We start from the raw sequence: 26,642 nt of genomic DNA on the forward strand, positions 1-26,642 counted from the left end.
CCGTGACAAAATAAGAGTCAATAAAACAATTGTAGCGCGGAATTTAGGGCTTACCTTAGATTGACCCAAAAAATAATATCATTTTTTTCGTCATTTGTTGTAGTTGACGTATTTGACAGGGTATGATGTAGTGGGTCCACCCGTTCATAACTGACGTTTGTACAGCAGGGTAAAACATCTGATGAATAACAATGAAATATGTACTCGTTATTAAAACCTCCATACCTAAATATTCCTTAACAATCGGGGATCAGCTAGCATTTGTCTGCCTTTATTTGAAATCCAACACAAACTCATTAAAAGATATGTTTTTATTCAAGTGCTTGTGTCAGCATTGTTTTTTGTTTTGTTCTGAAAATGAAGAATATCATTCAGGCAAGTTATTTTTTGACATCATTTTTTAAAACTAAATTGTATGTAAATGTGGTGTAAAGTCTAAGAAAGCTCTTTTGAGGAGAGTCGGGGGAAATTTCTGTGAACACTAATATAGGTAGAGAACCAGTGATGGACCGTCAGGGCCTGCAAGGCCTTCTCTGCTGGCCCCCCAAAAAATATCTGAATCACAGACTGATGTTAATTATGTTTTGTCCATGAATACTTATTAAATAATTCCAAATAGTCTGTTAGCTTCCTTTCATTGTTTTTCCCCCTGGTTGCGCTGCTTCCAGATGTGTTTTCATATTGAAGCATTTAACCAATCACATTTCAGCCATTATTTGTTGCCAGGGTCAGAAATCTGCCTCTAGGCCTTCACAATCAGTTCTGCAGGCTCTGCTGCATTAAACAAGCCTCGATAAGACTGTTGCTTTAACCAATCAGTCAATATTTGGTACGACTTGCTCGACAAGACCCTGACTAATGCAGGGGTCAAGGCCTACTGGCACGAATCTTCACTAGTGACTTAACCTCCTAAGACCCAAACTCTTGCAAGGCATGCATTTTTAGTTTCTCTTCGATATTTAGGCTACTTGGGACCTGATGAGTGTAAAAACAAAGAATTATCTTTTTTCATCATGCAGTTTCTGAGCCAAATGATGTCATCATAAGTGGACGCCAGGCTCTCGTAGTCGTATTTTCTTGAAAAACACCCATCACTTGGCACATCGGGCACGTGCGTGTCCTCATTTTCAACGGCCATGCCTCGCATATATTAGCATTCCGTTCACTGAGGAGGCTCTTTACCCTAAACGTTGTCTCCCTGGACTGCTAACTAAGTATTGATGGACAAAATATAATATATGATTCAGATATTTCTTCGGCCAGCAGAGAAGGCCTTGAAGGCCCTGACGACCAGCCACTGCTGAAATGGTCATGTAGGCTTGACTGCTTGTGTATACTTTGTCTTAAATTATTAGCATTTTTGCTCAAATTTAATGATGAATCATAGATAGAAGGTTTTTCCCAGTGTACTTAAATAATATCTTTTTATCAGCAAAAATATGTATTCATTTGTAAATGCAATTAATATACATTTCCATGGCATGGTCAATGTGCCAGTCAGGCCATCACACAACAAAGATTGTCATGTGATGTGACAGCATGGCCTCTAGTGGCATATGGCCCAAAAGGGAGCAAAGTACGGGCAAAGTAGCAAGACAAAAGATCTCAGTGGGACGCCAACTGCATGTAACGTCCTTACACCTCCCCCGGGTGTCTTCTAGTCCCAAGTTTTAGGTCACTTGGAGCGGTTAGAGGAGTCCCAGTCTGGATTGTGGCTCTACCTTGTGTTAACCTGCACACACAACTCATCTCTGGCTTTGAATTTAGTGTTATTGTTTGCTCATAGCACTTTACCTCTGTGCAAATAAAACTTTAAAGTGCTTTGCCATTTAATCGTAGCAATGGAAATGCAAAATGAAACCCTCCCCTTTTCTATTAATGCTTTAATCCGTCCTTTTGAATGGTGATGCAATATATAGGCCCCCTTTTGCTATTAATGCTTTAATCTGTCCTTTTGAATGGCAATGTAATATGTAGTTTTACCACTAGAGAGGGCCTCAGTTCAATGTTTGGAGCCAACTGTGGCTAAGAAAAGGTCAATGCATTTTCCTAGAAGCTTTATTTATGTGCAGATATACACAGTACATCCTATTTAATTCATATTTCTAACACATTTTAATATTTTTTTTGGGTGGCGTAATCTGTATAAGATTTTTAAAGGCCCACACGAATAAAATATCTTACCTGGGTTGCACTGGAATATTCAATTTCTTATAGTTTCCACTCAGAAATGTATTTTGCATATCGGGTAACACTGTTGGGTACTTTGAATTTAACATCAACAATTTTCAAAGACTTGTATATTTACAGGCTTTACAACAGAGAAATATTGAATTACAAGGAAGTTTAAAAGGGACAAGACTGTGAGTGAAGTATTTATGATGCTGAATGGGAAGGGTGCGGCCCACTAGACACAAGTCTCCATCTTTCTCACCAGACCAGAGAACATACGTTATTCATTTTCTTTATATTGCGGACCATCATTTAGGACCGGGGTCGGGAACCTTTTTGATGGAAAGAGCCATAAACAATTCATATTTTCAAATTTTATTTCTTTGAGAGCCATACTCAGAATTTTAGTGTAAAAATGTGAAAATGAGATGTGACTTTTTTGGGGTCATTTTAATACTTTTAAAGTACTAAATGAATTATTTTGACAGCACTGTTGCACAGTTGCTAACCAATGAAAATGTGCATGCAGAAAAGTCTAATAAAAATATAATTTTTAAAAAGATGATTAAATTTAGAGGTACTGTCAGTGCCATAGTGCCGACGTGACACTCCTATTGGTGCATTCGGGACTCGGCTCTGTCACCAGCGGTTTAAAAACATAGTTTACCTCACAGGCTAGCAAAGAGCCACATGCACCCATCAGAAGAGCTACATGTGGCTCCCGAGCCATAGGTTCCCTACCCCTGATTTAGGACAATATCTTTTAGATGTTTGTTGCCTGTTTCTCTTTTGAAATGAAAATGCAAAGTACCAAGATGTATTTTTCATTGATTTAATGAAAAAAAAAAACATTAAAAGTTATCTGGAACAAAAGACACAATCAACATTCAAAATATGACAAACAGAGGTTTCTGTAAAGTGCCAAACAAAAAAAAAGCCTTTTAATAAAACTGTATATAATCTATTTATAAACAGACCAACACCACATAAAAAACTAGAATTTCAACACACACACCCCGACATTAGAAAGCATATAAAAAGACAACTATACTGCTTTGAACGTTCACTAAGCGATGCATGGCAAGGTCAAATATATATTTAAAGGGATGTGTTTGATCAGTAGTTTATTTGTAACCTTTTCTTCCTTAAAAAGTGTTTGTACACACTGTGCAACTTTCAGTATTAAAAAAAAATAAAAGTACATTCTCAAAGTGCTTTTTTCCCCCCCACCCCTTTAGGTTTTCTGTCTTCTCCGACAGTTCATTTCAAAATAAGGGTCATCACGTTTTGCCCTGTACTGAGGGATTTTTCTGCCTGTCGTGGTATCTCCTTTTGTTTTGACATCCAAGGAGGGCTTTTGGGGGGTGTTGACGCCACGTGATGCGGATTTAACCACGGTCGTCGAAGCGGCTGCTTTCTGAAGCGCTTTCTGTGTGCTTGAGGCTTCTTTCGGCTTGCTTTTAATGCTGGGAATTGGGGCGGCGTTGGCCCCGGGGACACGCCAGGGGACGGTGATGCCTCGTGGGAGTGGGGCGGCAACCTTGCCTTTGGCCGTGCCGTCTTTAATCGGCGGCGACGAGGGCTTCGGCGGCGCCGGTGAGGCTGACGGCGAGCCGGTATCGGTTGGCGAAGGAGTCACGCGCGTCGCCCCACGGACCCTTCTCGTCGTCTCTAAACGGAGGCGCGAAGCAGGGGAGCCGGGGCGGCGCTGCGCTAAGCGGGAGCGTTGGGTGACGCCCGTCGGGGGTTTGCCATCTTTGGCGGTGCTGCTGGTGGGACTTGAGGGTTTGGGGCATTTGGAAGAAGGCTCGGGGCATACCGGACTCCTGGGTTGCGAAGCGGGCGCTCGCGTGGGTGGTCTAAGCCTCTGTTTGGACGTAGAGTAGAGCTCCGATTGGGGCGTTGCGGCCTTACGTTGCGCCTGAACCAGACTGGGAGGATGCTTGGAGTTGCCCACGGGGGTGTTGGGCAAAGACCAGGAGGAGGTTTTGCCGCTGACGGGCAGAGGCAGTTGGGTAGGCTTCCTCGGCATTGGTGCGCTTGCCTGGAGGTTCTTCTTTGGTGCCGGCGCGACCCCTTTTCTGGGCAAGGTGGGCGTACAGACGGGCGTGGCGGCGTACGAGCGACACGTCTGTCCCGGGACGGGTGTGGTCGTCTTGCTGGCCGAGCCGGAGGAGCAAGAGGACGACGAGGAAGAGGAGGAGGAGCAGGAGGATGAAGAGACGATGTCGTCGACGGCAGCCAAAGGGTCCATTTCGGGAGGCGGCGCCGTTGTTGCGGCGCCGTGGTGGCCCCCCAGGCCCGGTGGGCCCTTCTGAAAGGCCAGAATCTTCTGCTCCAAAGTGGTGAACTGAAGCACGCGTAGAGGGTCGTATTTGCTGAGGAAGCCACGCAGCGTGTCCCAACCGCCACCGACCCGAACCATCACGTGTTTGCCGTGAAGCATCTGAGGAGCAACGTTGAATGTTAATTCGTCGGGAAGAAGCACCTTCGAGACAAGTGTATTTTCACTAACAAGGTCCTCTGTTGGAGGATGAAAAGCTTAACTGGTACTAACACGTAAACAATACAGACGCTCCCCTACTTACGAACGAGTTAGGTTCCGAGCAATTGTTCATAAGTTGAATTTGTTTCTAAGTTGATTCAGTGTTATATAAGTGCATTTGTATGTTTAAGGCTTGTATAAGTAACACGCATGTCGTTGAAGAGGAAGTGACCACGCTACTTTCAAAATAATTGAACGTTTTAACAACGTGCAAAATGCATTCAGAACACTAGGTTGCGTTTCCAAATTAATCGTCATGATAAATTAAAATGGCGAGCCAAAAAAAAAGATTTTTTTGGTGTAAATTGATGTAAAAAAAATATTGCTTGATTTTTTTGGGTGGGATTTTTGTAGTATTTTGTAGATACAAAATGCCTATTTAGTAGTTCGATAATAAGTGACTGTGGAAGATCCGCAATATTTAGCAGTTCTGATATGAGATCACTAAAGGACATGAAAATGTCTGTTGTAAAAATTGTGGGTCATTATAATTTTTTTTTTAAAAAGCTGAGAAAGCAATGGGTGCCTACAAAAAAAAAAGTTTGCTGGTTTCAGGTAATTGTTCCCTCAGGGAATATCCAATTCCATCTGGAACAACAGGAGCCTTCTCAATACACACTGCTCCTTTGAGGGTTTGGATTACCAACGTGGAATAGCCTATTACCAACACTTTGTGTGGGTGAGTGTGTATGTGCGTAATTGTGTTTAGGGCTCTCACTCGAATAAAGATGGTCTTGTCCCCAAGTCGGTAGCGACCCTCTGACAGGTACTCAATGGACACTCTGTTGGAGCAGTTGCAAGGTGGCTCGTCCCCGCCGTGCTCCTGAATACCAACAAAAGAGACAATAGTGCACTTTGAGCCAGGCTTCATTTTTTTTGGGGGGGGGGATTTGCTTCAGTGGCGGGCCGTCAGGGCCTTCTCTGCTGGCCTAAGAAATATCTGAATCATATATTATGTCCATCAATACTTATTAAATAATTCCAAATTGTCTGTTAGCTTCCTTTCCCCCTGGTTGCATTGCTTCCAGATGTGTGTTTTCATATTGAAGCATTTAACCAATCACATTTCAGCCATTATTTGTTGCCAGGGTCAGAAATCTGCCTCAAGGCCTTCACAGTGAGTTCTGCAGGCTCTGCTGAATTAAACAAGCATCGATAAGACTGTTGCTTTAACCAATCAGATTTCGAGTTGGCAACACCACAATGCCTTGTCGCAGGCATAGGGATACGTCATCGCTTTCATCAACTATGATTGGCTAGTCAGAGCGTGGATTAGCCAGAGCTAGCAAACTGTATTTGGAGCGAGCTGCACATGCAAATATATTGTTGTGTTGATTTAAAGCCATTTTCAAGACGGACTATGCCAGAAATACGACAGGACAGGCTCGACTTTCAGCATTAGCGTCGATGGCGATAGAAAAGAAGGAAGGAAGAAAGGAGGATGGATATTGTGTACAGTTAAAAAGGATTTTTGGTGAGTAAAACATGGGTATATTCCTAAAAAATATTTCAATTGTATGAGGTTATTATTGATTATTTTTTATGTGTCGCAGCTGTAGTTGCAATAGAGGTTTCATAGCCATAAAATCGTTTTTGAGGGTTGGATTGATTCGTTGAAGGCGCTACGAGAAAATGCACGGCGCGCCACTGATTTGCTTCAATGAAGATGCTAGCAATCCAATCAAAGTCAGCCTATTGTTTACCCCTAAAAATAAAAATAAACGAACATCAAGTTAATTTCTGTCCCACATGCGTGAAGCCTAAACGGCACGTGCCGCGGCGGGTCACGGAGCGCCGGCGGGAGCGTCACGTGGTCAGATGGCGCATGACGCATGGCACATCGCCCCCCCTGCGGCGTGCCGGTGAAGCGGCAAAGCCGATTGGCCGCCACTTTAGCGCAAATTGCTAAATAAAGGCAAAGTGTTGGGGTTATTCCGGGATGTTATTATATGTTCATTAAGCATTTTAATAGGTAATGAAGCTATAAATTAATTTGTGCTTTATGTTGGGACCAAGTAAGCACGAGGACACTTGTGTTATTCGCTTATGCAATTGGATTGAATAGATAACCTTGTCATTGTTTTGATTGGATGTCTTAAATTGGCAGGAGATGCATTCGGTCCTTTAGAATCATCTTGGACGAGGACGAGTCGGGAGTGATTTTCCTTGCAAGTTGGTAGCTAGAGTATGCCAAATGATGTCTCTCTGTTTTATTAAAGACTAATTAATAAACCTATCATAAAGCTCACCCCAGAATGGTAGAGGCCGCCATGCTGGCAGCAAACGCTGAAGGTCTGGACCGCTGGTGGAGGCTCCTCGCTCAGAAGAAGGCTTTCCTCCAGCTCTATCTCCTTCTCCAATTTCACCAACACGGGAGGCTCCACGCCGTACCTAAAACCAGTCCGCGGGAACATCAAACTATGGGCATTTCCGCACGAGCCGTCAGTAAAAATGGCCACGTTTCAAGACGTACTTGGAGACAATGCGTCCGATTTGGAGCAGGCATAAGCAGACCTGCCTGGGTTCCTTGTGTAGCACTGGGGAGGAAGAGCAAGCGCAAAAAAAATGAACATCCAAACTTTGCCAGTGAATAATGGAAGGCAGCAGCTGTCCTATCGGCTCTTGTTAGACAACATCCGGCGGACAGAGCGGGACGACAGAGGTGCGAGGCTTGAAAACGTGACTTTGGATGTTAATTATACCCTGAAGAGGAATGCTGGGTGAATCATGCAGAAGGAAGGGAACATGAATTTGGAGCAGAAGTATACAGATATTAATGTAACAGCTTGAAGCCTCACTGCGATTTTTGTTTGGGAGACATGCCGTATTTTCTCTCATATTAGCCGCGTATAAGGCGTACCCTTAATATTGTCTTAAAATGGTTGAATTTGACAATTTGTCTCGTATAGGATGCCCCCTGATTCACAATTTTCACCCCCATATTCATGGTTTTAATAGGGAGTACAAATGTGTTGTTACTCTGAAGGGAAAATCTTAAGAAAAAAATCATCGCACGTTGTATTTCTGAGAGTCAAGTCTAATTTGTGCGCATATGACCCTCGATTCAGTCATTATTTTTTGGAGCGACAAATATCCAATCCAATATCCTGTTTTTGGTGTTTTTTTAGAGGGTTGGAACAAATTAATTTGTTTTTAGGTCATTTCAATGGGAAACGTTCGCTGGAGTTACGAAAAGCTCGACATACGATCTCAGTCCCGGAACGGATTAAGATCGTATGTCGAGGTACCACTGTATATGCGAGAAAATACGGTATGACTGGGAATAAAGTTATCTGAAATAAAAGAAAACCAAACTACTCAGGGTTGATTGCCTTTTAGCACAGATCCTATTACATCATTAAGACGTTTTTAAGGATTAACAAACATGTTCAGCTAATCAACCTGACTGGAGCTTATTGAATTCAGCCCTTTTCCAGCAAAAATCTCTAAGCTTCTTTTATCCAGAAATGTGTTCTCGGTAAACAATGACATTTAGCATTGGCGTCTTTGTTCATGGCCAATGGTTGTGCAACACGTGTAGACAAACAATGCAATAGATCTGAGCTCCGATCGTAGACGGAAAGATAAGGGTCGGAAGTAAAAATTCACAACTTGCCGAGACCCTCCGATTCAAAGAGGTACGTCTCTCCCACGCCGATGTGCCGGCACCAGGACAGGAAGTTGGCGGTGTTGTCGCGGGCGAAGAAGGAACCTGGAGAAGCGTCACGTTTACAGGCCACTTTTCTTGTAGGAAAGAGCTGTCGGATGATGGAAAACAATTAACATTAGCGAGATTAGCATTGGAAGAATTCTATTTTAATGGAGTGCCGCCTCACCTTTGCAAGCGCAGAGGGGCAACTCTGGGCGATCTTAGTCTGCAGGACGCCGATAAGCTGACAAAGTTTGACGCCGTTGTTGAGCTCCTCCATGAAGAATTCGGCCCGGACTTCCACTTCTGCAAAGAAAAAAAAAAACATTTTGTTGTTGATAGCATTTCACAGGATGTGATCGGTGTGTGCCACTGAACACCACTTTAAAATAAATAAATAAATAACCTAGAAAAGTCTGAGCTTTAGAAAAGTTAGTGTCAAAGACTGGGGCCCTCCCATTGGTGGTCATTGTAAATCTCTCCCCAAAGGGAGCGTCACAAAAGCCTCTGAATTCTAATAGGCAGAAAGTCTACAATGATGGTACAAAAGCTCCTTTTTTTTGGGTGAGTCCACATAACAACAGTGGCTTGAAACCAAACCCCCTTGCACCTGACTTGAGAGGTTCCCAGTCAAGTTTGTAAAGAAACAAGACAGTAAGGGTCATTCTAGTCACGTTGCCCATAACTCTTGTCTGCATTCCTCGCACTGATAGAAAAAAAAAAAAAACACTAGGTCCTGTTTCATTTTCTTTCCTGGTCCAGTCCAAAACCAAAAGGGCGACAAAAGATGACAAAATAAAGAACGGGATTGGCAAAAAGGTTTTTGTGTTTGGATTGCTGAAAGTCCCTGGAACTATAATCCGCCGTGACCGGACGCTTGGTCGCCGGGTTCGCTCGCTGTCAAATTATGACAGTTTACTGTTGATATTTTGATATTAGATATTTAGATATTAAACTCACTCTCTCTTTCTCTCATGATTGTAATTTTGAGAGCTGGTTTCAACAGTAACGTCGGGTCCGACCAAGCGTCCGGTCCGACCAAGCGTCCGGTCCGACCAAGCGTCCGGTCCGACCAAGCGTCCGGTCCGACCAAGCGTCCGGTCCGACCAAGCGTCCGGTCCGACCAAGCGTCCGGTCCAACCAAGCGTCCGGTCCGACCAAGCGTCCGGTCCGACCAAGCGTCCGGTCCGACCATAATCCTTTACCCGAATAGTTCTACCTACCCAGCATGCCAGTGAGCCAGATAGCCAGGTCTTCTTGCATGGGCACCAAAGTGGCTTCATGTCGAACTGCTAGCCACTGGTCGTACTGGAAGACGTCAGCCAATCCGGGGCCGTGACGCTGCGCCAACGGGCTACGGGGGCTCAACACGGGGGCGTCGAACTTTTCTCCAAAGCATACCTGGGGAAGACGGGCGATTAGTTTTGTCTTTGAACAGTGCCATGCAAACCAAATTGCCTTACAAATGCGCCAAGGTGTTGCGTTTCCAGCACTACTATGACGGACAAAGTCATGTGATACACTGAAAGTCAATTGTTCCCATTCCCACTGAAGACATGCCAAATATTAGAGGGCGTTGAAGGCTTTCATTGTATCCCTTCCGAGCCCTCAGATCAGCTTTCTTGTTGCTATTCAGAGTCCAATTCTATTTTCCAAAGACAGTTTGCCCCTGAAAGAAAAACCCTTGCAGGGAAAACCCTGTATTTAGTGGTTTTCCGTTCTCCCACACCCCAGTAGTGACTCGACAGTGTTGTGATTTGAGCCGCTCCATTTCCCCCCGCAGTGGGTGGGGAGTTCACGGGGGGGGGGATTGAGGATTGGCGCCTTCACTTGGCTTGTCTACAGTGTTCTCTTGCAAAAAAAAATCCTAGAAAACATTTTTTTGTATTGCAGATATACACCCAAATTACCCCCTCGTAAGTCAACCTGGCAGCCGGAGAATCGAGAGAGCGCCGCGCTTTGCTAAACGGCGTGCTTGCGGCGAGCAACGGATCTCGGCTCCTCGCGCTCACGTCTTCTCGAATCCATCTCGCGACTCTCGCGTGGCCTATCATTGTTTACAAACTGCGATGGCGGAAGGCTAAATGAGAAGCACATGTCCATTAAGATGACTCATCTGGACAGACAGATGTTGCATAACTTCTATTGGATGACGACCCTGCCCCTCCTCGCTTGAGGCCATAATCTTGACATCCATTACATGTCGCGCGGTGATATTAAGACATTCATTCCGCTGCCATGAGTTACTGGCAGAAAACAAGGCAGTCTTGTCACGGTCTTGAAATACTCCCGTTTGTTCTGCCAACAAACAGGAAACTTGGTGGGACGAGGAACAGAGGCTAAACTATGAGTGAATTATGCAGAAATGTGCTTTGGGGTTCAATGACCAAACCCTTCTGGATGTATTTACCGTATTTTCACGACTATATGGCGCATCGTATTTTTAGCCGCTGTCTCAGTAACGAGTGCTATTTCTGTATTTTAAACACACAAAGGACGCACTGTTTTTTTTAGACGCATATATATCATATATGGATTAACATCGAAACGCAATAGCGCTGGCTACCGGAAGCAGCCTATTTCTGGGTTCCGGTGTGGAGTGACTTCTGGGATATATAGTTCTTGCATGCTACACCCACACGTAAACACGGTGTATTAAGAACTCTATATCCCAGCAGTCACTTTGCAGTACTTTATCTACGGGAAAATAGTAGAGTCGGGGGCTGCTTGCCGTAGTTGTCCCATCGACTGATTTATTTGATTTTATCGTGATAACAATTTTAGTATTGGTCCATATATAAAGCGCACTGGATTATAAGGCGCCCTGTCTATTTTGGAGAAAATTTAAGACTTTTATGTGCGCCTTAGTAGTGAAAATACGGTAAATAGGAAAAATACAATGACTCAATTCAACAACACTGGATTCCAGTGTTCACAATAATGGCAATTCAAAGTCATTTATACAATGAGTTGAGCTTAGTCTACTGCGGGCAACTTTGACTTGATTAGATGAAACCTGGAGCGGTGCTAACCGGTTTCAACGTGAACTCCTCCGAACCCGGACACACCTGATGTTCTGCCGCTAATAGGTGTATGAAAAGAACCGGATCGACTCAGCTGGAAAAACGCGTTACGCAACAAAATTCAGTTCGACACGACATTATGTCCATCTTCTCGATATTGTTGTAGCATTAATAACGCATTATATAAAAAGGCATTCTGGTCTTTTTTTCCATTGTGAGTGGATTAGTAGCATTGGCAGATCAGCCAATTAAGCATTTTCTTTCTAGTGGAATGTGGACTGATAATCCAGCAACTAAATGCAAGCATAGTGTGGAGATTTAACTCAGCGTGTGGCCGTACATTAGATTTTACCCTTATCGAGTTGAGCTGATGCTCTTAACTTGAGCCACTTATAGCGAGGGCCTTCAAGTCTCCCGGAATTGGACGAAGGTCAAAGGTGCACCCCAAATCAGCCTAATATGCACACATTAGCATTTTCAAGACCCTTTTTATTCGTCCTTTAATTATTACTTCTTTTTTTTTTAAACGCTCATTCCGTCTGACTCATCTAGCGCAAGGTTGTCAGACTCGGGTTGGTTTGCGGGCCACGTCAACTTGATTTCATGTGGACCTTGACCATTTTAGATATAATTTTTTTTTAAATAAATGGATTAAAATCCCTGAATATTCAGGTTTTTGTTAGATCTAAAACAATGTTTATTTTAGCTTTTTTTAAATATATTTTAAGATTTTACAAAAAGATTTTGAACTAAAAACACAGAAAAAATGGATTAAAAAATGACAATGATTGATTTAAAAGGGTGAAAATCAGGAAATTGAATATACATCTATACTCTTCATTTTAATTTGATCCTAAAACAGAAAGTCGGCACTCATGATTTATTTTCTCGGGCCACACAAAATGATGCGGCGGGCCAGATCTGGCCCCCGGGCCACCACTTTGACACCTGATCTAGCGCCTTAAGCTATTGTTTCGTCCTCTCGGTTGCGTAACTTTGCTAACGGGTGCACGTGACAAATTAGACTTTGCAGATGCTCACTTTTAATGACGTGTTCCGGGACGGTTTATTGAACACGGCGCGTGACGCAACCAGAAGTCACGCCGGATCGATATCGCCACATGGCCTCTTGGATAACACCCAATCAATGAATCTGATTTAGTGCACCTTTATCATTTTGTCGATGCTCGGGAAGCACTAGTAACATACAATTACAATTTCTGGCTATACATGCCTGGTTCAAATGGGTTTTTACTCAATATTAGTAATACTTGTCAAGACGCCTCACTGTGATTCTCCGTCACATATTACATCCCATGAGGAGCCGTGATGAAATGTAACTTGAGACATCTGTTGTTTTGCATTTTAGCATGGCTGACATTGGTTGCTGGGAGTGGAAGGGGAAAAAAAGTACAGCTCACATTCCGGGAAGCCTCCCAAAAATGTGCAAAAGACACTCCTCGGGGTCTCGACAGACACCGCGGAACCAGAACCGCGACACAGGTGGACTTGCTTCACTTGCCGCGTTCACAGACAAATGTCTATGTTTTTTGGTAACAAAATAACTAGTTGGAATACACAATAGGGTGAAAATATCAGAACTACTAAGTCTTGCCTAGTGGGCGAGAGGAGCTCCAAGTAGGGGAGGTACTATTCATTTAATGTGTGTAATACAGTTAGTACATTTCACCTAAAGCACTTGTCAAAGTGGCGGCCCGGGGGCCAAATCTGGCCCGCCGCATCATTTTGTGTGGCCCGGGAAAGTAAATCATGAGTGCCGACTTTCTGTTTTAGGATCAAATTAAAATGAAGAGTATAGATGTATATTCAATTTCCTGATTTTCACCCTTTTAAATCAATAATTGTTATTTTTAGTCTTTTTTTTTCTATTTTTAGTTCAAAAAATCATTTTCTAAAATCTAAAAATATATATAAAAAAGCTAAAATAAACATTGTTTTAGATCTATAAAAAACAGAATATTCAGGGCTTTTAATCCAGTTCTTTTAATCCATTTATATATTAAAAAAATCTAAATATTATATCTAAAATAAATCGAGTTGACGTTAACGCAGCCCGCGAACTGTCTGATATCCTTGACCTAAAGCAAAGGGCTTTTTTTGGTCAAATTATTGCTGAGACGTTTCACACACTTGATTAAAAATATGTCTTAACACATCATTTTGATTGGATCGTTGCGAAAAGCTTACCTGGATGCCCGTCTGGACAGCCATCAATGCAATCACAGATGATTCACTTTTTCATTCTATGGAGAAAAAAATAAAATAAAATAAAATATATATATAAATTTACTTGACATCTTTAACTCATTCATTTGTTTTTCACACCGGAATTGACAATCGCATGGCGCTAGGAGACAAACAACCATTCATTCATACCTAGGGGCAACCTAGAGTGTTCAACCAGCCTACCCAGCATGCCTGAAACCGGAGTACCCAGAGAAAACCCATGCAAAAAAGGCTGGAACCTGTGATCAAACCCTCAATCTTAGAACTGTGAGTCCGACGCACTCATTTCTAAAATTGCTTCAAAACATAAACACATTTAAGAATGTAAAAATTCCTCTTTTTTTCCAAATAACAAAAGATTTCCTACAACTTCAACAATTATCTTTTTGTGAGTGCAATATTCCAAAGTGGGTCAATGAGAAATTCCATCGCTCACTCATTTCAGTCGAGTCCTCTAATTGTACGGCATTCTTAATTAGACACAGCGCTTCCACGGCCCACAATCGTCCGTCGGTGATGGCTATGAAAAGAAACGAGTTTACGGACTTTCTCACGAGGAAGTGACGTTAGCCACGGAGCTCCCTTTCTTGCCCTTTCCCACACAGGATGTGAAGGATTACCCTCAAATGTCTCTGCCTGCGGGTGTGTATTCGTGAGAGTGTTTGTCAAAAGGGGGGAGTGTGCTGGATGGGAGGGAATGGGGGAGAAAAGCAATCCCAGCATGAAGCTTCTAATAACATTGATCATTTGCTCAAGCCAGCTGAGGCAATAGTCCCCCTCCTCCAAGCCCAACAGCATCATCTCTCTTCAACAATCGTCACCTTACATAACCTTCCAATCAAATGCAGATGCCGTCATTATCCGCACGAGATAAAGACGACAACGTGGCCACTCACCTCAGAGTATAAAAAAAAGAGTCGGAGTGATGGAAACGGGCGAGCCGGCTCCTCTCAGAGCGATAAACGCATTCCCGTCTGCGCTAAGTGTATTCGCCGCACGCTGTCCGGCCCAAGTGGCGACGCACGAGTCAGTGGCGAGGGAGGGAGGAGGCGGGAGGAGGTGCAAAAAGGAGGGCCCTGACTAATCAAGTGCCTTCCCTGGGCTACCCCTTCAAACTCCCTTTCACAAAGCCTGCATTGTGGCCGTTACACACACGCAAATTTACATCTCCTAGCCAGAGGGCAAACCTCCCTAAGGTGGCTGTCATTGGATGGAATGCGAGTGGAAGCAGGAGTGGAGACAACCTTTATATCAGGGATGTCAAACTCCGTTTGGTAGAAGGGACACGTTGATGCCAACTATGACGTACTGTATTTTCACGACAATAAGGCGCACATAAGTCTTAAATTTTCTCCAAAATAGACAGGGCGCCTTATAATCCAGTGCGCTTTATATATGGACCAATACTAAAATTGTTATCACGATAAAATAAAACAAATCAGTCGATAGGGTACACCATCTCTCACAACTACGGCAAGCAGCCCCCAACCCTACTATTTTCCCCGTAGAAAAAGTACTGCGCAGTGACTGCTGGGATATGTAGTTCTTTTGTCAATACACCCAATGGATTGTCAGTCTAAAATAAACATTGTTTTAGATCTAAAAAAAAACAAACCTGAATAATCAGGGCTTTTAATCCAGTTCTTTTAATCCATTTATTTCAAAAAAATCTAAATATTATATCTAAAATGGTCCGGCCCACGTGAAATCAAGTTGACGTTAAAGCGGCCCGCGAACCAACCCGACTCCGACACCCCTGCCATAACGCAAGACAATGCAGCGTCTCATTTGAACACATTCTTAGGAATAATATCATTCAAAAAGTTCATTTCAAATTCTTCATATGTAACAATGTTAGATTTCCCAAAAGAATATTAAAGTCCAATAGAAGGGAGCCAATCAATAATGGCCAATGGTCGTGCAGCAAGTGTAGACAGGCAAAAAAACCCATTGAACTCAAAAGGATCGAAGGTCTATCTCGGTTAACGGTCGCTAGAGAGTTAAAAAACAAAAGTGCACGTTAGAGACCCTCACGCCTGAAAAAAAAACAAGGATGTGTGTAACGCGTGTGTGTGTGTGTTTAGACATCTGTCCGAATGCCTCCCACGCAGGTCAGCTCCCCTCTCTAGTCGCAGCCGCTAATCAGTTAAGAGGATCAACGCTATTCCAGACGGCAAAACGCATCAACCTCCACGACGCTCGGCGAGCACGTGTGGCGCACACGCAGCCAGGATGCGCCCGTGCGTACCACCGACCAATACAAACACATTATGTAAGGAGTTCAAAGTAGAACGTTCCCAACCAGTGTCCGTTTGATTTTACAGCGCTCTGCACCAGGAATGCCGTGGGGACTCCAAACATGAGGAACAAATAACACAGCTGGCCCACGCGTGCGTTTTGGATCTTCCTAGGAAATGTCATATTTCATCCTTTCTTTTGGAATTTAAACCAACAGAGCGAAATTTTGAAGATGACAAGTGTATACCTGTCAACCTCTGCCGATAACTGCCCTTATAAATGATTATTGATTCCCCTTACAAACCCCCAAAAAACCTTACAAACACCGTACGACTCGTAGAATTATTTAATAAGTATTGATGGACAAAATATAACATTTGATTCAGACATTTTAGGCCAGCAGAGAAGGCCTTGAAGGCCCTGATGGCCCGCCACTGGTATCTAATAATATTTATAAACAGAGCATTTCCTGAGGATGTATGTAAAAGCAGGGCTTATTTTAATAGGTAAAATATGACATTCACTAGGTACATTATTTTTACTGGTCTAAAAAAAATAGGCATCAGAAAAACATGCAAAAAAAAAACATCGGATCGGAACTGGGGGGAAAAAAAAAAATCAGCATGGAGACATCCCTAGTTAAAATGATCTCATCTCGATAATCTGGTGAAAAAAAATGAGAATGATTAACATTTCCAAAGGTCCCCTATGGGTACTGTGTGAGCTGGCTGGTGGCCAAAACCACATCCAAATGAACCTTCTGCACCCTGCCCTAAGTTCTGCCGCGTTCCCTCGGCGAAAACCATCTCCCCACCCCCTCCATTAAAGTCCTTCCTGCTGAGCCCTTTGTGTCTGGACTTAATTATCCTGTCACAGGAGTGTTTCATTTCCAAGCGAGTTTCCCCTCTCTCAATACAGATGGGGCCCGCTTCATTTCAAAAGGGGAGAATGACTAAGTCAATATGTACAAGTGCATCCAAGTGAGAGAAATTCACAGACGTGCAAAACGGCGTTTCCCAGGTGAATCGGTGGAAGTAAAGCTCATCTTAAAGGCTTCAAAAACGGGGGGAAGCCACCTGCCAATCCCATTTTGATTTGGTGATGCTAATCCATCCATGTTGGGGTTTATATACCGATTCCTGCTGACTGATCACAATTCTTCGACCTACATAACAGATTCTCAATCAGATTTAAAAAAAACTGTCATTAAAACATCCCCAACTTTCCATTTGACTGTTTGGAAAATTAGGCCACCTTTGACCTTCGCTCATTGGCTTCCATTGATGCTTTATATTTCTTTACAATGACCACCCATTAACTTTGCCATACTTTTCACTTATAACTCTGAAACTGTGGAAATCTATACTACTATACATATTATATCAATCAGAAATGTTGAATTTGAAATGACGCTCACTAATCAATCAAGACTTCAAAAGAACTGAATGTTTTGCCATGCCTAGCTGCGTCTATAAAAACGGTGCGTCCTTTGTGTGTGTCAAATACAGAAATATCACACATTACTGACACTACGGCAAAAAATATGATGTGCCATATAGTCGTGAAAAATCGGTATTTTGAATTTTGGGTGACTAACACCAAGCATCAGCTAAGCGATTACATCCCTTGGTCTTATACAAGTAGGCATGAGAGACCCCATATTACTCTTCAAGTTGGATCTACAAAATGGACGACCCCCAACAAAAAGATAATGAATGAGGGGTAATCTGTCATTTCATTATCATCTCTATTGTGTCCATGCACGTGCATCACCGCAGCCCATATGTGTCAAGTGCAGTTTAACTCACTCATTAAGCTTGCTTTTGTCTTATTTGAGTCGCTCAAGATTGCCCTTGGCCTAAAATCTAGTAACTGTGCCGAATATCAAGCAGATGGCAACAATAAAAACAGTTGCAATAATGAAGGCTACCGGCTGGAGTGAGTAGAACAGTTTATGATGAATAATGCAGTGAAGAATAATATATATTTGAAATGGATGTATGCTATACTAAATTACACTTGTTGAAACGGCATAGTGATTAAATATCTGTTATAATACAACTTAAGAAGCCTTCATTTTGGCACAAAAGACAATGTTGATTTTTTTTACCTTATTGTATGCACTGGGGTACGTCTGCATTGTTGGATGGACGGAGGATTTAGCTTGATTCAACCTGAAAGGGTTATTATTTCAAATTAATAGGATGTGACTCATAACTGCCCCAGAATCAACAGGATGTCACCCCCCGGAGTTTCGACCAAAACATTTCCAATTCCCCCAGAATTAGCATTTTCTAGCTATACAGTATACAATAATTCATTTAAATAAAAACGGAAAGTTTTTTTTTTTTTGAAAAGCAAGCCGGTGGAAGAGTGGTTAGCGCGTCAGCCTCACAGTTCTGAGATCAAGGGTTCGATCCCAGTTGTTCTCTGCTTGGTACCCTGGTGGAACACTAACTTGCCCCTAGTTATGTTGGATTGGTTGGTTGTCTCCTTGTGCCCTGCGATTGGGTAGCCACCATTTCAAGGTGTCCCCAGCCCATTTGGCCTGGATAAGCTCCAGCACCCCCCGCGACCCATGTGTGGATAAGCGCTACAGAAAATAAATGAATGAAAAGCGAGCCTACAGGGATTTCCGACTATACTCTTCAATATGATAGGCAGTGGCTCCTTAGCCGGTAAATAAGCAGCAATGGTGTCTGTTACTAATACTTTGAGGCACTTTCACCCGAAAAACGTGTCATGATCTTCTCAACAAGTGCAGCCAACCAAATTAGAAGGACTACCACTGATCCTCTTAACTGTTTATTCTCACCTAGCCATCGATATCCAACAAAAAGTGAGTCAATACAAGCGAACGCATCCTAAACAGCTCCGCTTGTTTTAAAAAGCGAACAAACAGCAAGTGGAAAACATGGGAAACACTTTTTCCACGAGTCTTTGGTGAGCCTTTTGTACAACTTTCCAAACATTTCACTAACAAATCACAGAATTTGAAACTTACTAGCAGGGTGTAGAAATCCTTTCAATTGACATCGAAGGAGTGGATTTTCCGTGTGGAAAACGTGAATGTGGCATCGCAACCGCTTCTATGCGCGTGCTGTTCGAACCAACCAATCACAGCAGGTCTGCCTCTGGAGGGGGCGGGGTCTGGCTCACCTGCGTCTCATTCACATACTACTCCGTATATATTCAAATAGTCGGAATTAATTTGTTTGACATGGTCCAACGTACTGTCCCTCGAAAAATAGCACTTTTTTTGCTTTGTGTCTTGTATATTCACAAATAAGGCGTGTATAAAATTTTAACTTTGTCGCCATGTGTGAGGATTTAAATATTGTTCCTAAAGCATTCCAAAAGCATACATGTCAAATTCACTCAGGGCTTTAATCGATGCAATTTTAAAATAAATAAAATAGACATGCATGTAGTAATGCTATTTGACAACAGAGGGCGCCTAAGTGCACATACAAAATTGATATTGCAACTTGCAAGTGTTACATCTCATCTCATATTTTGAACCGCTTTATCCTCATATTAGGGTCGCAGGGGGTGCTGAAGCCTATCCCAGCTGACTTCAGGCCAGAGGCGGAGGACATCCTGAATTGGTGGCCAGCCAATCACAGGGCACAAGGAGACAAACAACCATTCACGCTTACACTCATACCTAGGGACAATTTAGAGTGTCCAATCAGCCTACCATGCAAGTTTTTGGACTGTGGGAGGAAACCAGAGTACCCAGAAAAAAACCCACACAGGGCCGGGGAGAACATGCAAACTCCACACAGGTGGACTGAGCTGGATTTGAACCCTCATCCCCCACTGTGAGGCCGACGCTGCAAGTGTTACACAGACAGTTTATTCATATCAAAACACTACAGTTTACAAAACCTGGGAAACACAAAATAAATGGTCAAAACAGTGGCTGTTTATTGATTAAAACAATGAATCGCTGGGTAAGAGACAAAAAAAATAAAGGCTTTCAATTCAATTCAAAAAAAGTTGCAGGCTCAATTTATAAAACACGATTGACATTGTCAGTTTAGTGGCGTTGTTCCCTGACATCTAAAAGCTGAAGTTTCAAAGGCATCTCTGGTGCACCACTTTTAAAATTGTAGTTGGAATTAAAAGTTATGCCTGAGTTTTAAAGGACGAAAGGATGGAACATGTGCTAGTTTGTGTTTCAGTGCAAATGGAAAAGTGCGGCCAACACGGCCTAAAAAAAAAAGTGTCATTATTATTCGGTACGAAACCATCCCACTTGAAGATTCTTTCAGTTCTTGTTGGATGGCTACAGCAAGAGCGGCGTGTGCTCCCCTGCCGGTTCCATCCGCCTGGTGAGCTGCCGTGCTCGTGCCAAGAAGCGGTTGTGCAGCGGTGGGAAGTGGTGGCTCGGGTCCAGCACGTTGGTCTTGCGACGTTCTCGCTCCTGCAGCCACATCAGGTACGGGCTAGGCGGGAAAAAAGGCCTGCTGCGCTCCCGGAACAGTTGCAGGACCACGCCGTTGACGGCCAGCACCACCCAAAGTGTCATCATGTTGTAGTCTGGACAAAAGACCATGAAGCCGTTTAGCCACGGTGGCGTTCGAAGGACCGCTTTAGCCCACCCCTGGGTTAAGCATTTGTTCAGATATTGAACGACTCACCTATTGTTTGGAAGGGCACGTCGGTGAACATGGCGTTGAAGTTGTTGTTGAGGAGGCGCTTGAGGATATTGAGGGTGATGTAGGACAAGCTGGTGTAGATGTAGGCGTTCACCGATAGGATGACGGCGTACGCGCCGATGACACCGCATGTTGTGATGTTACCCTGGTGTATGTATAGAGAAAGGGTGTCAGATTCGGGTTGGTACACGGGCCGCTTTAATGTCAACTTGATTTCACGTGGGCCGGACCATTTTAGATATAATATTTAGATTTTTTTTTATATAAATGGATTAAAAGAACTGGATTAAAATCCTTGAATATTCAGTTTTTTATAGATCTAAAACAATGTTTATTCTAGTTTCTTTTATATATATTTTTAGATTTTACAAAATGATTTTTGAACTAAAAAGACAGAAAAAATGGATTAAAAAAATGACAATTATTGATTTAAAAAGGGGGAAAATCATGAAATTTACTATACATCTATACGGTTCAATTTAATTTGATCCTAAAACAGAAAGTCGGCACTCATCATTTACTCTCCCGGGGCACACAAAATAATGCGACGGTCCAGATTTGGCCCCCGGGCCGCCACTTTGACACATGTGGTATAGAGTAAACTTCAATTCAACAAAATGCTTGACTTTGCGCTGAATTACCTCTCTGGGCCAACGCATGAAAAACAGCGGAACAATGATCATGATGCTGCAGAATGTCACCCAGAAAACTGCATCGGATTGCCTGAACACATCAAGATCACCTGGCAGGAGAGAGAAAAAAAATGGAATTCTGTCCTTTTATTTGAACGATAATGAACTTTTCCTACCGAGAGGAGTGAAGAGGACAGTGGACGCCACGAGGAAGCCCAACATCAGGCCCACGACCACCACGCACGCCACCACCGAGCCGAAACGCCACCAACTCATCACCAGGAGGACTCCGCCGACCACCCCGACGAGGGCCGAAACAGCAAGTCGGACTGCGGAAAACCAGACCTTGGTTATAGTTTTCATCCAGAAATGACTGGAATAACTTACTGTCATAATCCAGTGCTGTGGTTCTGGTGATGAGCACAAAGAAGAAGAAGGCGGAAAAGCTGAAGCCCATGCAAAACAACTCTGTATAATAGAGAAAAAGTCTTACATCAGATCCACAATACTATCCCAGAATAGACTTTCAGACAAAGATGGTCACATTGGAGACAATTGGATGGATAATTATGGATTCATTTTCAAATGGATTACTAGATCACATGCCCTGGATCATGAGACTGATATTATTTTAAGGGGTGAACTGCATACCTGTCAACCTCAGCCGATAACTGCCCTTATAAATGATTATGATTCCCCTTACAAACCCCCCAAAAACCTTACAAACACCGTACGAGTCATACATACTCGTATCGCAAATCAATTTTGATGATTGGCAATACTAAAATGTGATTTACCGTGGAGTCCGCGGATGGGAGAGAGAGAGAGAGAGAGAGATCAAGGTAGGTCTTAAGTACCTACCAGATTTGAAGAATCGGTGCCCAAAGAAGCAGACAAACAGGCCTGCCATGCCGGTGATTGTGAAGAACATTTTTGTTGTTATCTTCCCTAATAAGGCAGAAAAAGAAGACATTAGCAAGATTGAAGCATTACCTCATTCATACCTGTCAACCTCTGCCGATAACTGCCCTTATAAATGATTATGATTCCCCTTACAACCCCCCCAAAAAAACTTACAAACACCGTACGACTCGTACGGTGTTTGTAAGGTTTTTGGGGGGTTTGTAAGGGGAATCATAATCATTTATAAGGGCAGTTATCGGCAGAAGTTGACAGGTATGCTCATTCATTAAGATTTCATAATGGCAGTTTGAATTCATGAAAACTAAATGTTTCAACTCTTACCCAACGTTTGACATCCATCCATCTTTGAAGCAAAGCTACAGGCGTACGTGTGGACCGGCACGTAAGAAGCAGAGGTGTTAAGAATGGGATCTCGAACAATAACAGAGTAAATGACGCCTTGACCGGGAATGGAGGTAAAAACCAAGGCGCTCCTTTCCACTGACGACAGCGTCATAATCTACAAAGAGCGCAAAAGGAGGAGTTAAATACATCCACCTTTAATCTCGGCATTCATTGAAGTGATGGTTTTTGCACCAGTTTGCCGCTCTCCGCCATGCCTTCCACATCCGCCACCGCCTGGACGGCGTCGAACAGGCTGCGCTCCGACAAGTCGTTCTCGGGCAAGAAGTACCTGTAGATGTCGTACTGCAGTCGCCAACGTGTGTTCTTCCCTGTATTGGTGTCGCAGGATGGAGGAGGGTCGCCCCTGGTAGACAAGGAACAGTCAAATAAATGCAAAGTCAATTTGACCTCTAAAATTTGGAGTACCATTCGTAAGTAGGCGGCACGGTGGTGGAGTGTTTAGCGCAGTGGTCTCCAAACTATTCCACAAAGGGCCGCAGTGGGTGCGGGTTTTCCATACCTTTCAACCTCTGCCGATAACTGCCCTTATAAATGATTATGATTCCCCTTACAAACCCCCCAAAACCCTTACAAACACCGTACGACTCGTCGTACGGTGTTTGTAAGGGTTTTGGGGGGTTTGTAAGGGGAATCATAATCATTTATAAGGGCAGTTATCGGCAGAGGTTGACAGGTATGAGTGTGTGACGACTGGCCGGAGAAGAATAAGTGGCATTCCCCCGGCAATAGAACAATTGACCATTGTGCTTTCTGCGCCTCCTTAAAAGCAACCGGCAGCCGACGGGAAAGTTTGATAGGCGAAGCGGCTCTGAGACAGTTGACAGACATTCCTCAGAAACTGGAGCGACTACCGGGTAAATTGGTTAGGGCGGAAGAAGACGGGGGCGTGTCGGACCACGAGACCGCTAGGGAGGAGCATGTGTAGCGCGTGCTAGCTTGGATGTTACCTCTCATATCCTAGGTTAGCCGGCGCAAACTGGATGGTCGTTTCAAAGAGGTTGTAGCGCAGGTAGATGTTGGGGTCGATGTTTAAATTGAACTCAATGTTACACCCACCTGGCACAGGATCTGAAGGGTTAAAAAAAAATTAAATCAGGGTCAGGATGACTTTGCTAAAGAACAAAAATGACGTAATCTTACTTCAATCGAGACTGAAAGTGCTTTGATTTTGCAGAAGAACCGAAAACATGCAACTTCCTCATGTTACACAACTAAGAACCCAAATCGCAGTCCCTGTTTCTTACTTTTAACAATAAAAAGTATTTTTTTTAGGTTTTTTTGGATACCTGTGCTAGAAAATGGGAGAATAACCCCCGTGCTTGTGACTGGGCTCCCATCGGCCGAGAACAGGAACAAGGTAAAGGTCGTTTGACCCGGCAAAAGAGGTAACAGGATGCCTGTGTCCACTGCCGTTGAAGAGAGACCAAATACTGGTGTCTAAACACAGAAATCATACAGAAATGACAAATGCGTTAAAAGAACAGTACAGAAGTATTAATTTCTTGGGGGGGTTACAGTAACGGCTTTGTACGGCGCCCGCAATGGCCAGAAAATATCCAGTGGGTCTGGTTTCCAGGGTTTATTCTCCTTCTTGTAAATCCTTGACCTTCATTTACGTCAACGAAGTCCACTTTATTTGTTTTTGCTTGCCTTAAAAAGAAACTGAAAAAAAAAACCACGCCAATTTCAAACTTATTTGACATCATGCAAAGCCTGTAATGTCTTGCTGTTTATTTTAAATAGATACTATAGTGAAATGTGCTATGGAACGACAAACAACAATGACAGGCATGCGGTGGCGTATTTTCTTTCTTTCTTTTCAGCATGTGACCCGTTGTTACGAGCAGAAGACGCGCTTTGTTTGGAAAAGGCAACACTGTGCGCTCTCTCTCATACTGTATGGACGTTCAGATGCTCTGCAAGCGGAATTTCCAGAGGATGAATGTCCTTACCGTGCTGTAGGAAAGGGTGACGTTGTGACGCTGTGTGTGCAACTGTGCCGTGGCGAACGCCACCTCCGCGGGGATCCCGGTGGTTACGGCCTGCACCGTCTCGTTCCCCGATACGCTGACGTTCTGGAACGCTCCCGGCAGGAAAAACACCCGGTCTAACACAAAAAAGAAAAGGTCTGGTGATTTGAACTGTGAAAAATCAGACAATAGGGTCTTCAAAAATATGACGTGTCACATCTGGGTCGACGCCAGCCAGTCATTAGGTTGAGTTTGTATTTTATAAATACCAGTGGCGGTCCGTGCATTTTCTCGTAGCGCCTTCAACGAATCAATCCAACCCTCAAAAACTGTTTTATGGCTATAAAACCTCTATTGCAACTACAGCTGCGACACATAAAAATAATCAATAATAAACTCATACAATTGAAATATTATTTAGGAATATAGCCATATTTTATCACCAAAAATCCTTATTAACTACGTATACACAATATCCATCCTCCTTTCTTTCTTCCTTCTTTTCTATCGCCATCTAAGCTATTGCTGAAAGTCGAGCCTGTCCTGTCGTATTTCTGGCATAGACCGTCTTGAAAATGGCTTTAAATCAACACAACAATATATTTGCTTGTGCAGCTCGCTCCAGATACACTTTGGTATCTGGCTAATCACTAGCCAATCATAGTTGGTGAAAGCGATGACGTATCCCTACGCCTGCGACAAGGCATTGTGGGGTTGCCAACTCGAAATCTAATTGGTTAAAGCAACAGTCTTATCGACGCTTGTTTAATTCAGCAGAGCCTGCAGAACTGATTGTGAAGGCCTAGAGGCAGATTTCTGACCCTGGCAACAAATAATGGTTGAAATGTGATTGGTTAAATGCTTCCATATGAAAACACACATCTGGAAGCAGCGCAACCAGGGGGACAAGCAATGAACGGAAGCTAACAGACAATATGGAATTATTTCATAAGTATTGATGGACAAAATATAATATATGATTCAGATATTTCTTAGGCCAGCAGAGAAGGACTTGAAGACCCTGACGGCCCGCCACTGATAAATACATTAAAGCAGGCAAACCCCTTGGAAGTTGAATGAGGTCGGTTTTCTCAGAAGACACAGTGGAATGTACTGTTAAATGGGCACTTATTTCTTTGCTACTTATCAAGATTTACATTAAGTGAGGGAAAGTGTTTCTGGATGCCACATTTTACAGAGCATTAACACGAAGAAGATTATTTTCATCACAAGATGACTGATTATTTTTCAGCTCAGGCTCCAGCTTTATTTTGCTGGAGTTCTGCTCCCCTCCCTTCTCATATAAGTGAAAGCACGTGATTTCTGAGTGTTTTATTTTGGAGGAGAAACCATTAACCTACATTCACACCTGTAAAAGTGTATTTTTCATAGGGAACATCATATTTTTGGTTTATTGTGGTTGGCCAAGTACAAATACGAGGTAAAGATGAACAATACCAGCAACTGATTCTGACATTGACTAAGGTCACTATTTATACAATTATTTAATAATTGAATAGGAGTATTTAAATTCTTTGGTATGACTGACTGTTTGAATCAAACTTGGTATTGAACATTCCAAATGTACACATTATATTATGAAATAATGCATTTTCAAGCATGTTATTTATAAATTGGCATTACTTCATTAAACCAGTTTTTCAAAAGAAGCAGGAAGATATTTCTTTCTTCACAGCCGAGTCGTGTACTTTTTGTTAGTACATTATCAAAAATAAAAGTCCACGCACGTCTAACGTCATGCCGTTTCGTAAATATGGACTCAAATCAAAATATTTCATATTACATTACACACCAAAAGCAGACATGCTATTGTACTTACTTTCATCTTGAGCTTGAACGCCACATTTCAAATGCAATAGCAAAAGCCAGACCCACCAAAACATTGTTTATCTGAGTAGAAATCAAACAGTGATCTCGATTAGTACCCTCAGTCATTTGTAAGATCTCACTGCTTCTGTTTTGCTGCTGAAAATCCCCGTGGGCGATGAGGTAACATGCTTTTCTCCTACTTCCACGACTTCAGTCTTCTTCTGCTTGCCAGCTCTAAGGATTCTTCTACAGTGCGGAGGTCAGTGAACGCGCCTCCCAGCGAGATTTATCAAGTCACGCGATATCTGGTGCAAAAATTCCCACTTTGTGTCAGGCAATTGTT

General features: G+C 43.0%; 2 protein-coding genes and 1 long non-coding RNA gene across 4 annotated transcripts; all 3 read right to left on the reverse strand.

The window, feature by feature from the left end:
• Window positions 1-2,990: 2,990 nt before the first annotated feature.
• gas2l3 (growth arrest-specific 2 like 3) lies at window positions 2,991-14,746 on the reverse strand. The gene is made up of 9 exons (XM_077594320.1): window positions 14,533-14,746; window positions 13,598-13,653; window positions 9,590-9,767; window positions 8,554-8,672; window positions 8,334-8,475; window positions 7,191-7,254; window positions 6,967-7,108; window positions 5,436-5,540; window positions 2,991-4,618 (listed from the first exon to the last, which is right to left on the reverse strand). Exons 2-9 carry the CDS (start codon window positions 13,619-13,621, stop codon window positions 3,407-3,409), a joined length of 1,986 nt encoding a protein of 661 aa, XP_077450446.1. The 5' UTR covers window positions 13,622-13,653; window positions 14,533-14,746; the 3' UTR covers window positions 2,991-3,406.
• A 1,465-nt stretch (window positions 14,747-16,211) lies between these two features.
• Window positions 16,212-19,025, reverse strand: LOC144069161 (uncharacterized). The gene is made up of 3 exons (XR_013298395.1): window positions 18,879-19,025; window positions 17,985-18,048; window positions 16,212-17,039 (listed from the first exon to the last, which is right to left on the reverse strand). It is a non-coding gene; the product is annotated as an uncharacterized LOC144069161 (long non-coding RNA).
• Window positions 19,026-19,717: 692 nt separating this feature from the next.
• On the reverse strand, window positions 19,718-26,606 carry tm7sf3 (transmembrane 7 superfamily member 3). Of its 2 annotated transcripts, XM_077594139.1 has the most exons (12): window positions 26,310-26,604; window positions 24,452-24,606; window positions 23,786-23,936; window positions 23,447-23,567; window positions 22,671-22,842; window positions 22,416-22,593; window positions 22,032-22,118; window positions 21,558-21,638; window positions 21,347-21,499; window positions 21,180-21,280; window positions 20,521-20,683; window positions 19,718-20,419 (listed from the first exon to the last, which is right to left on the reverse strand). In XM_077594139.1, the coding sequence occupies exons 1-12, from the start codon at window positions 26,371-26,373 to the stop codon at window positions 20,166-20,168; spliced, it is 1,680 nt and encodes a 559-aa protein (XP_077450265.1). In that variant the 5' UTR covers window positions 26,374-26,604; the 3' UTR covers window positions 19,718-20,165. The 2 variants fall into 2 exon arrangements, with proteins under 2 accessions (XP_077450265.1, XP_077450266.1); XM_077594140.1 differs by lacking the exon at window positions 24,452-24,606 and having other exon boundaries at window positions 26,310-26,606.
• Between the last annotated feature and the right edge of the window lie 36 nt (window positions 26,607-26,642).

This window comes from Stigmatopora argus, chromosome 23 (genome assembly GCF_051989625.1).
Source record: "Stigmatopora argus isolate UIUO_Sarg chromosome 23, RoL_Sarg_1.0, whole genome shotgun sequence".
In the NCBI taxonomy this organism is placed as follows: domain Eukaryota; kingdom Metazoa; phylum Chordata; class Actinopteri; order Syngnathiformes; family Syngnathidae; genus Stigmatopora; species Stigmatopora argus.